The 11,550-nt window shown below is 42.3% G+C and overlaps 1 protein-coding gene across 1 annotated transcript; it reads left to right on the top strand.

Moving 5' to 3' along the window:
• The first annotated feature begins 4,294 nt into the window (after window positions 1–4,294).
• On the top strand, window positions 4,295–9,576 carry LOC100066131 (uncharacterized). The gene is made up of 7 exons (XM_070269908.1): window positions 4,295–4,500; window positions 5,903–6,214; window positions 6,367–6,429; window positions 6,791–6,838; window positions 7,812–7,859; window positions 8,347–8,397; window positions 9,329–9,576. Coding segments are annotated over exons 1-7 (594 nt in total). The 5' UTR covers window positions 4,295–4,430; the 3' UTR covers window positions 9,331–9,576.
• The last annotated feature ends 1,974 nt before the right edge of the window (window positions 9,577–11,550 follow it).

The following is an 11,550-nucleotide window of genomic DNA, read 5'->3' as shown; positions in this document are numbered from 1 at the left end:
TCCCAAAGACCCTGTGAAATGATAACTATTATCACCTGTATTTTGCAGACAAGGAAAACTGAAGGATAGAGTGAACTGGGCAAGCCCAAGTTCTCACAAGGACCTGGACTCATGACTAGACTCTCTTAAGTCCAGAACCCAAGGTTTTAGATACTATTCTACTGCTCAAACAATGGATTTGATGATGGTTTCCCACCAACCCCTTGTTAGAATTCAGTACAAATGAATCATCATTTATTTGGCAACTGCCCTGTGTAAAGCACTATAACAGACTCTGTAGGAGTGGGCAAAGCACAGTTGATTACGATGGCTCCAGCCTCAGCGCTTCACAGCCTAGGAATTAATATGTTCTTCCTCTATGTTTTCAAATTTATTATAGTTGACATGACATGACACCTTGGACATTCTATTAATGGACATTTTTGAATCTTTCAATACACTGATACTTCCTTTTGCCTAGAGGCCTTTCTGTTTACTTTCTGTCCCTCCATAAATCCAGAGAGATGTTTATTGAATTCAAATAAATCCCACTCTTACTTCAACTTGTTCCATCTTCCCCAAGGAGCTTTGCAGTGCAATGCTCCTTTATGTTCCCACTGTAAAACAATATTATCAACTCACTGGGGACCCGGGCCTTTTTCATCTTCAGCACCTAATAGTAGTAGCTAATTTTTATTATTTACTTTTCTTATTCCAGGCACTTTACATGAATACATTAATTTAATCCTTACAGCAATGCAATGAAGTAAAAACTGCTTTTATCTCCGTTACTTAGAAGAGAAAACTGAAATACTGTAAGTTAAGCAACTTTCCCAGGCTTGCCTAATTATTACTGGCAGAGCCAGGATTTACACTCAGGCTGGTGGACTCCAGAGTCTGTGATTTTGACCTCTTTGCCTCTTCTGCTCCAGTCATTACATTTCACAGTGACTCTGTAAACATTTGTTAGATACGAGCTTTTTCTTTGTATCCCTGGCCCTGTATTAGATTTCTTAGTATCTTATTATAAACTGCCTTTGTAATATACATCTGTTGGCTTCATGGTTATAACTTTAAAGAAGGAATCCACTTTGGGGCTTTTTTTGAATTGCCCAAAGTACTTAGTGTAATTGTTGGGTCACTGAACAGATGCTGGAAAAATGCTTGATCTGACCTTAGAAGACCGGGCTAATCCTTATCCATATCTAATCTGTGAGGTCAGATGGCCCAAGTCACAATATCTTTATCCCCTTCTGGGCTCCTTGTTCCCCAGGGGAGAAACTTGAGTCTTAGTCTCTGGCAACTGCTTCCTGAGGGGAGAATGATCATTGGGGTTTGAAATCACAGAGGCATCTTGCCCTGGGTCAAATGCCTGGTTCCATGCAGGTGCTTCAGAGCTTGTGTCTGTTGAGGTGGGAATCAGGGAAGGATAGAGATATATCCTGCAGGATATCACTTCCAGCTCAACCCACTCGCCAGAAACTGATCTCGGTCTGAAAAGAGTAGATGCAAAGGCTTTTGAGTTCCTTTAATGTCCGGGGGAAACTTTCCATATTTTCTGCCAGGCCTACTTCTTAGCATGTAATGTACAAATCAATTTAATACAATCAAATTAATACCACATATTTTCCAGAAGGAAGGATGGTCATAGTTTTATTTTTTCCTGCTCTAATCAGATCAAATCTGTGATAATTTCCTTTAATTCTGGTGTTTCCTTTTTAGAAGACCGTAGACAAATGAGATCAGAGACTAACGACCAGGAGTCATCTAGTCATTAATTTATTTATCAACATTTTCATTACTGCCAGTGTAACAGACGCCGTGTTTGGTGCTGGAGAAATTTGAGAGCACAAAATAGGGAAAAAACTCACACTTTTTTTGGGGTAGTGAAGAAACTGGAAAGTAAAACAATAGCTACTTTTGACATCTGAAGAGAGAAGAAGGACCTAATTTCATAGATGTGGCTCCCAAGAATAAAACTGAGGCAAACAAGTTGAAATGACAACAAGGCATATTTTAGCTCTTGGAAGGAATAATTGTCCAAGGATGAACTATTCGTTTCAAGGTAGTGAGTTCTCTACCACTAGGGCTGTCCGGCCACTTGACAGGCATGCTATATAATGAAAAAAAAAATACTCTTATATTTAAAAAAAACACATTGGGTGTCTGATTGAGCTGGATACAATTTAATATACCTTGAAGCCTTGAGATTACCTGATTCTATAACATTTCATGCCAAATGTAAAGGCAAGAAAGTCAAAATATTTTAATAATATGAAACAGAATTATAACCCTGTTTAATAAAAAAGTCCCTATAATTATAACCTTACAATTCTATTAGATCTCACCTTAGCAGAGGCCTGGTCCCTCCCTGGGACCCACTGTGCCGATTACCTCACAACACTCAGGGGGTGAGAAAGAGTAACACGACTTCAAGGGAAATCAAATTGCTCATATATTTCAATATAGAAGTCACCAGACAGCCACTTGTTCACTGACTCTGGGGGAAACTGAGGCATATAAAAGTGGTGCCATGACCTTTGGAAGAACATCTGAAGCAGTGCCTATAATTTTAAGTGGTTAGCTACAAAACAAAGCTTCTAGAAGAAGCTGGTCACTTCTGCCCCTTTAATACCTTGCCTCCTAAGTCCAGCTCTCCTCAGAGAATTCAGAGATTCTATTCTGCACTGTTGGAAGTCGATTCTGCCACTTTGCTGAAGTAGGAAATATTCTCAGATTGTGGCTGATGCAAACACAATTCCCCCTGCTTCCACTGGCAGGTGATTTACTGGGTTATTGTCTCATTTGAATTCTATTGTTTGTTGGTGTTATTTGCCTAGAGTTTTTCATGAGCTTCTTGCTTCCCAAGCTTCTGACCATTGTGTTTGGGTCACGCTTCATTGCACAGGACTTGCCAAGGAAATTTAGTTTCCAGAAAAACAAAACGTTCTCTAATGGATATGTGTGTTTTCCCCCTGCCTTTAAGGTGAAGCCTGTGTAGTGCCACATTTCACAGGACAAAGCTAGCAATGAAGAGATCAGGGAGATAACTGGGCCGAGCGGGGTGTGGGGGATGGACAGACCATGACGGGTCCGATGGACAAAGGGTCGACGACGACACAGCACACACATAGTAGAGTGGTCGAAGGCCCTAGCGTCAGAGTGCCCAAAGATTTGCTTCTTGATTCTCTCACACTTACTGTGTGACCTTTCCCTAACCTCCCTGTGCCATGGTTTCTTCATTAGAAAAGGAGAATAATAAGATTACCTTAGGTTTGGTATTAGGATAAAATAATGTATGCCTATGGCACATAGTTAAGCACTTAATAAATATTAGCTCTTATTATTACTATTACTGAGAGATTTCTCTCAATGGTATTGCCAACCCTGAGGTTTCTGAGGCGCAGGAATCAGCTGTGACCATTTAAGTAAAGAAAACTGAGACTTAAAGGCCTCGTGGGAGTTTGAGCCTGTGATGGGACTTGTGCGTTAAGCGATAAACAGCTCCTTTCCGATAAGGGTCGTAATTGAGCGCTGAGACTGGTTTAGGTGAGTCAGTCCCTGACTCTAGCAGTCTCAGCTTATTTTGCATCTACCGTGAGGGTTAGAGTCCGTGCTTCAGCCGATGCATGGCAGCTTAACAGTGCCCCCTAGAGGCCTGGGAGGGTCACTAGCAGGAGCCACGTCCACACGGCCAAGTACTTGCTGTTAATGACAGCTCTAGAGCGTGAATATCTGCAGGTGAATCTGGAGTCATTTAATCTCTCAGCTTCTAGGCTCCTCACCAGAAAAATAGGGATTATAATACCTCCCACATATGACCCAGGTGAGAATCAAATAAAATAGTAGCACATGTGAAATCTTAAAATTTTAGCTATTTCTGTTATTATTATTATTGTAGTAGTAATTTCTCTTTGAGAGACCCGCTGGTGTTAGAAGATTGTTTATAATAGGACTGCCTTATAATCAAAGTAGCCAGCAAGCTGTGACCAATATTCTTAGTCACCACTCTGATACAAAGCAGCATTTCAGGGGCTCAGTAAAGCTTCAAACTAGATGACAAACTTGCAACTTTAGGCCAGGAGGGGAGTCGTCCGCGACCTACTGGAATTTCTCCCCTGCCTCTCTGAGAAGCACATAATTACTGCTAATGGTAATGGGGCAAGGCGACCTAATTTCGCAGTTAAGGACCTTATCAGAGTTTTCCTCCAGCTCCTCCTTGCTTCTCCCTCCCCCACCGTTTCCTTTTCTTCGCTCCAGGGGCATTCACATTGTGTGTGGGCGAGGCTTGCATTTTTTTTTTTTTTTTCACCACCACCTGGGAATGCCGCCTTCAGGGACCTAGGGCTGAGGGTTACATAAAAGCCCAGCGAAGCTCTGGGCCCAGCACCCCTAAGACCTGCCACCTGCCTCCACACCTTCGAGAGCCTCCTGCACTCCCCACTGGCACCATGCTCAGGACGGCCCTGGTCCTCTCTGCTTGGTTCGGTCTGGCTGTGACTTACCCCATCGCATTCCAGGGTAAGTGGACTGTTTGGACGTCTTTAGAGAAGAGGGCTAAAATCCTTTCACGGTGTCTGCCGTGTGTATGAGTACGGAGAAAGAGGCAGACAGAGACAGAGACCTGCAGTGAACATCATAAAATGAAATGGGTAAAATTTATATCAACTTGGGCTGGAGGTGGGATGGGCGGCTGAGCTCTGAGGCCTTGGGTAGTTAAGTGGCTAAGCTAAGAAGTGGGTTGTGTGTTTGAATTGACCTCATAAAGGTAAGAAGGCTGGGCCAGATGGGCTTAAGGTGGGTGATTAGAGAATTACTGACGGTTTTCCGTGGTTCTATTCCCTATTGAAGGCTAAAGAGGCTTTATTCTATTTAATTCAGGTTAAAAAGTCCTAGGGTATGCCCTCATTTTATAGTAAAACTCCAAGTGCTTTAGTGGCTAACTCAGTCACACGCAGGAAATCAGTGGGTCTGCAATGGAAACTTGTGAGTCACATTGAGACAGGAAAGAAATAGATGTCCTCATGAACCAGAGAAAGGAAGATTTCCCGGGAAGGCTTGCCTTTTCTAGTCCTTCCTGAATTCAGTTCATTTCTCAGGAGGAAGGTTTTTCATTCATTTGCATTAAAATGGTTACTTCCCCCCATTTTTCTGCCCCCAGCTTTCCCTCTGGTAGCTCTGTTTATCGGGTGCTAGGTTTGGGGTTCTTTACTGCATATGAATGAGTGATAAAGCAAAGTGACTGAGTTAGGGAGCTAATGATTTTGGCCTCACTGGCAGGGTGCCCATAACCTGCTGAACCAAGCAGCCATAGTGACTACATATCTTTCACTATCGTCCAAGAAGACCCTAGTTGTACGTCGATCAGGCTTACACAGTTTTGATGCTTTTGTGGTTAGCAAGCCCCAAAACATCTGCATTGTGCATTCTACAGGAGAGGCTGGAAAATGAAGTCCTTGACATAGCCCATTAAATGACAAAATCGTAGGAGTAGCCCATTTTAGAGTTGATTCCATTCTTGCTCACGCACTTTGGAAATACTTGTTTTCCTTGCTCCACACTCCCTTTTGTTTTTGTTTGGTTTTCAGGAACTGGAAAGAGTATAGATGGGGACTCTGGAATTTTTATTCTGTTCCGGTCTGACCAATTCTTATTTAGAGGCACAATATCAAATGCTCTTTCCTAAACTGACCCCCTCAAAGGAGGGTAGTGTAGAGGACACTGAGCATATTCCTGGGTGGCAGTTAGTCTTCTGGATTTTCTAGCAGCTGGCAGAAGAGAGACTTGTGGTGAGACCACATTTGATTCAATATACTCTTTTATGTTCCATGTTTTCCCCTGGGAATGGGAAGGATGTGGAGATCACGGAAATATTCTTGGTAGAAAGCGCTTGGGCTGTCTTGTTCTTTTTTGTCTCCTTTAGAATTCATACACATTATCAATGACCCGGTGCTATCTGCCGACCCAGAGCCAGTGGTTGTCCTGGAGCCTGAAGAGCCGGCTGTTGTCATAGAGCCGCTCACTGGTGGAGAGCTGGTCATTAACCTAGAGCCAAGTGAGGAACTAGATTTAACCGCTGACCTAGAGTCCACCACAGACCTGGAGTCGACCACAGACCTAGAGTCGGCCACTGACCTAGAGTTGACCACAGACCTAGAGTCGGCCACTGACGTAGAGTTCTTTCGTGGTGGAGAATTGACTACTGAAGCGTATTTGAAGAACACACAGGCTTTTGGTAAGTGAGGTTTCTGGCTTCAGAGGGGGCCTGGGCAGGAGTTGGTGGGCTCCCATCTTTTGCATTTCTGAGGGAAAGTCTGCTTTCCTCCAGTGTACTTGATTCCTTTCATAAGCTTGTAACCACACCTGTCTTCCATTTTGTTTTCCTAGAATTGTCTACTGCTGTGGAATCAAGCACCCTCAGCTTTGAGAAAGAAGCCACTGAGGCCACAGGTAAGAATCCCTGTCTTCAAGATTCCTCCCTGCCTCCCTTACCCTGTTTATAGCTCCTTGCAGAGGAATGTCCTATGATAACTTACACATTTGGGGATACTTTTGGTGCTTTGTTCTCTGAGGTGGAGTAAACTTGGCCAAAAGAGCTTTGAAACTTGAGGAAAATGGAAGCATTTTCCCAGATTGTCAGGAGATGAAACCAGTTGAATACCAGCATAGCTCCAGCCCAGAGATCTGCCCTGACTGATCTCCAGGACCAGCCTTCTGGGCTTCTCTAAAGAGGACGAGATCCTTGGTATCTCCAAGGGGTTGATGGATGTGGTGGCAAGAAAAACGTTAACAATTTCCTTTTCTTTTCCAGTTGACTACAATTCAGTTCAGCCAGAGAGCTTTGCCAACAAAGATTATGGTAAGTGTAAATCTTATGTGAATTTAGACTGAACAGAAGAAAAAGAGACTTAGAAGCTTCATGAGTTAAGCAGTGTTTCTATCTCTGCTCCTCTCTCTCTCAAGCCTCCATCAGTTTTCATTTTTCTGTCCACCACTTAGCCAAGGGGTCATAAGATTCAATGTCTTCCACTCCTACAAGCAAACCCCAACAGTTTGAGGTGTGCCTGGGACTTTTGATGTGAAAGAGCCTTGGACCTTACCTACAAAAGCAAATTTCTAAACAATTTGATTCTTATGTCTACAAATAATAGCTAGTACATATTGAGATCTACTGTATTCCAGCACTGCTCTAAGTGTATTGGGAGATTGCAGGCAGTAGTGGAGGAATCTAGAAATTGTGTTTTAGTGGAGGCTGGAGGGCCCATTAAAAAGGGTTGGTTCTCTGGCTTTAAATTCTTGCTGTTCCACTAACTGTCTTCCTCAAAGAATATACCTCATTTGCAAAATGAAAAACTCTACCTCAGGATTGTTTTCTAACTAGCCAATCTGTAGTGGTTGATTAATAAGTTAACGTAAATGAATGATGTCCTCCATCCCACCCACCCCCACCCCTATCCCATGGAGCAGTAGGAAAACTCTCATGTTTGACTCCAAGAGCAAGAAGCAGCCTCATGGCCCAGATCCCTCTGATCATTTCTGCTAATATCTAGACCCCATGGCCTGCTTATCAAGAGAGGCTTTCTGACTGCGGCGATTACCAACAAACCAAGAAACTTTGTTATTGTTTTTTTTCCTGTAATGCATTTATTTTATTTTTGTTTTTTCCAGTTTTATTGAGGTATAATTGACATATAACATTGTATAATTTTAAGGTGTGCAACACAATGATTTGAAATATGTATATATTGAGAAACTTTGGTTTTTAATAGGAAGAGAAAAATCCATGGAGGTTTTAACCTTTTAAATTAAGAAACTTACTGCTTTATTTCTAGAAGTTGTCACTGCTGCTTATTTCGATGAGCCCATCCTTGTAGCATCAGGTAAGTCCAAAGATCTTTGACTTTTCTGCCTATTATGGTCTTTAGGGAATATGTTTGGGGAAGCTTTCCAGAACAGACTCAAGAAGAGGCTCTCTGGTAGGTACTCTGCCCGTGTTTACACCCTTCTCAGCCAGGAGCCACACTCACTGAGCTGAATTTACTTTTGGGCGAGAAGAGAGAATATGGCTCTTACACATGAGGATATAACCGGTTCACATGCTACTCTCAGGGCTTCCAAGTATGAGCGTAGACCAGCCCTTCACCCAAATCCTTCTCATGGAGTCCATTTGCATTCCATTTCCACCGGGAAGATTTCAGGCGTGACAGAGTGCCATGGTAGTTAGGAGAAGGAAAGTTTCAGTGCCACAGACTCAGTGGAGTCCTATGTTAACCAGGGCTACTTGAGGTTATTGGCTGAATGCACACAGTGAATGCTAGACACACATTACTGGAAGTGAATAAAAACCATTTCTTTACTTAATTGCAGATGAGCCCATCACCTCATTTGGAAACGACGAGTCCGTCTCAGTGCTTTTTTGTAAGTTTCTTCTGTCTTGCCCCTGATATCTTATTAGAGATTTGATATCATTTTCCCAGTGCTGTTTTTTTTTTTTTTCTGAGGAAGATTTGCCCTGAGCTGACATCTGTTGCCAATCTCCCTCTTTTTTTGCTGGAGAAAGATTGGCCCTGAGCTAACATTCATGCCAGTCTTCCTCTATGTTGCATGTGGGTCACTGCCACAGCATGGTTGACATGTGTTGTAGGTCTGTACCTAGGATCTGGAACTGTGAACCTGAGTCGCTGAAGCAGGGCACGCTGAACTTAACCACTATGCCATGGGGCTGGTCACTTAAGTGCTGGTTTTAATCCACTGGGAAAGAATTCTAAACAGCTTTCCCAGATGCTGAGATCAGCTATAAAATCTAAGGTGGAGGTTAAAGACAACCTCTCTTCTCTCTGAGGTTTATCTTCCAAGTCTGTCTGGATTTTCAGTAACCAAATAGGCATAGGGTAAATAAGTCCTCTTCCTTGAGTTTCCCAAGATTCCTTTTCTTCCTGTTTTTCTCTGAGATGTGGATTCCAGTCCAGGCCACGGAATCTTTTTAAGGGAGAACCTGAAGAAAAGGCATCAGGTTTTCTGATGCAAAGAACATGTAATTCAGTTAAAAACGGTAAAGCCTTGGGGCCCTGAATCAGAAGGTGCCAGTTCTAATACTTGGCCTCACTCTTGGCTTTTTTGGAAGCCACTAACATGGTCTCTTTGTGAAGTAAAATGGATACCCAGACAGTGTGTAAATATCTCATGTAAGGCACCAGGAGAGGAAGGGAGAATGGAAATTAGACCTTAAAGAAATTGAGTCTCATGCTGACGGTCACAGCGGGAAGTAGGAAAAAGATGGGCCTGATCTTCTGAGCACTAGGTTCTCTTGTTTCTCTTTGTAACCCCTGTTTTTTTGTTTTAAATTTAGAAAATGAAGCAGATTTTCCGTTAGCTGTGCCCATCACTCTGCTAACCACAACTTTCTAAGAAGATTCTGAGCTTCTGGACAAGCCTATCATTTCATTATAGGAAATTGAATAATTGTAAAAGACTATGAGATATAGGATGTACGCAGCTGAGGATAAACAGAGGAGGGAATTGTATACAGACAGAAGAGGGGCATCTCTTGACCATGCCCGTTTAATATGGGGTCAATAAATGTTCCTTTGAAATAAATTCTGAGAGGAGTTTTTATTTTATGAGGGAACAGATTACTTAGTTGCCTTGTGTTAGTACCAGTATTCATTTATTCCTCTTTGATAGATACTTTATAACCAGGCTCCAACTCTTGATGGCTGCAGGAAATGTGAAATGAATCTATGGAAACTATCTTAGTTTTCCCATTCCTGCTGTAACAAATTACCACAAACTGAGTTGCTTACGACAACACAAACCTATTATTTTACAGTCTTATAGCTCTGAAAGGCATCTCACTGGGTTAAAAACCATGTGTCAGCAGAGCTGAGTTCCCTTCTGGAGTCTTTATGGAAGAACCCATTTTCATGCCCACTTTCCTTGGCCCTCTTGCATCTTCAAAGCCAGCAATGACCCGTTGATTCTCACATTACATCACAGAGTCACTGACACTGACTCTACAGCCTCCCTCTTTCACTTTTAAGGACCCTGAGAACACATTGGGCCCCACTTGCATAATCCAGGATAATCTCTATTTCTAGGTCAATTGATTAGCCATTTTAATTTCCCTTTACCATGTAATTTAACATATTCACTGATTCTGGGAATTAGTAGGTGAGCATCTTCGAGGGCCCATTATTCTTCATACCACAGACAGGATAGGACGTCTTAATCTAGAACTGGTTTGGTTCAGTGGGGGCCGGGGGTGGTAGTAGAGACAGTTACCCAACCTTTTCTAATGTTTACGCTAGATTTTGCAAAAGGGTATATATGTGTTTGTGTAAAATTGTTGGTATTGCACATATTTCTGCTTTACAGTATGTATATGTAATTGTGTAAATAACAAACAAAAATGGCAGAAATTTACTTTAGAGTGGTGTTCAGATTTGGGAGTGGGAAGATACCGATTCAGTGATATCTCTGCCACTTAGGAACCCCAGCTGCCTCCTGTAAAATGAGTCAACTGTATCAAATCAATTGAAAGTTCCTTTGTGCTCCTCAATGATTTCAACATAGGCTACACCAATGCTTGGAATCATTAACTTAAAGAACTATTAACTTATTAGTTTGTCTAAGGGAGAAATATTCCGTGTTCACTAGTGGTTTTTATACAACATGCAATAAATCTCTCACTCTTATGATGGATTTGTACCAGAACACATGAGATTTTTGGATTCCTTGTCTTGCCTTCATCAATGGCCTTGTCTCAGGGCTTCTCTTTCAAATAGGAAAGTAGTTTCAAGGCCTCCACTGATCTCTTTTAAGACTATAAAACTATTTCCCTTCTTCCAGTCTCTATTTTGCCAACTTCTTTTTCCATTTCCTTTTTAATTTTAAGCAGATTTCATGGAATTTTATGACAGACCGTTGGAATTACTTGTGAAATTTAGCCAGGAGAAAGTGTTAGCGGACTCAAAATAGGCAATCAGTATCTATCCAGAATGGAAAAAAAATTCATTTCAAATTCCAACTGATCAGTTAAAAGTGGCAGCCTAGGGGCTGGCCCCATGGCTGAGTGGTTAAGTTTGCTTGCTCTGCTTTGGCAGCCCAAGGTTTCACCGGTTTGAATCCTGGGCGTGGACATGGCACTGCTCATCAAGCCATGCTGAGGTGGCATCCCACATGCCACAACCAGAAGGACCCACAACTAGAAAAAAAAAATACACAACTATGTACCGGGGGGCTTTGGGGAGAAAAAGGAAAAAGATAAATCTTTAAAAAAAAAAAAAGAAGTGGCAGCCTAGAGAATAGCAAGTTGAGAGCCCAACTCGGGGATTGGTTGAAGGGAGAATTTGTAGCACGTGTGCTGAGTATTTGCTGATCCTGGTGTAAGTGGTAGTTGAAGCTATGGGTTTAGATGAAGTCACTTAGGAATAGTGTATATATTAGGAGGAGTAAGGCACTGGAGAGAGCCCTGTGGGAACTTGATACACAGAGCAGGGAAATGGTGAGGAGCGCCACCCAATTACTGTCCTCATAGTAACAGCTACCACTGAGCTGAGAGGTTTATATGAG

Source organism: Equus caballus, chromosome 6, assembly GCF_041296265.1.
Source record: "Equus caballus isolate H_3958 breed thoroughbred chromosome 6, TB-T2T, whole genome shotgun sequence".
In the NCBI taxonomy this organism is placed as follows: Eukaryota; Metazoa; Chordata; class Mammalia; order Perissodactyla; family Equidae; genus Equus; species Equus caballus.
This window is presented reverse-complemented; position numbering and strand designations above follow the sequence as displayed.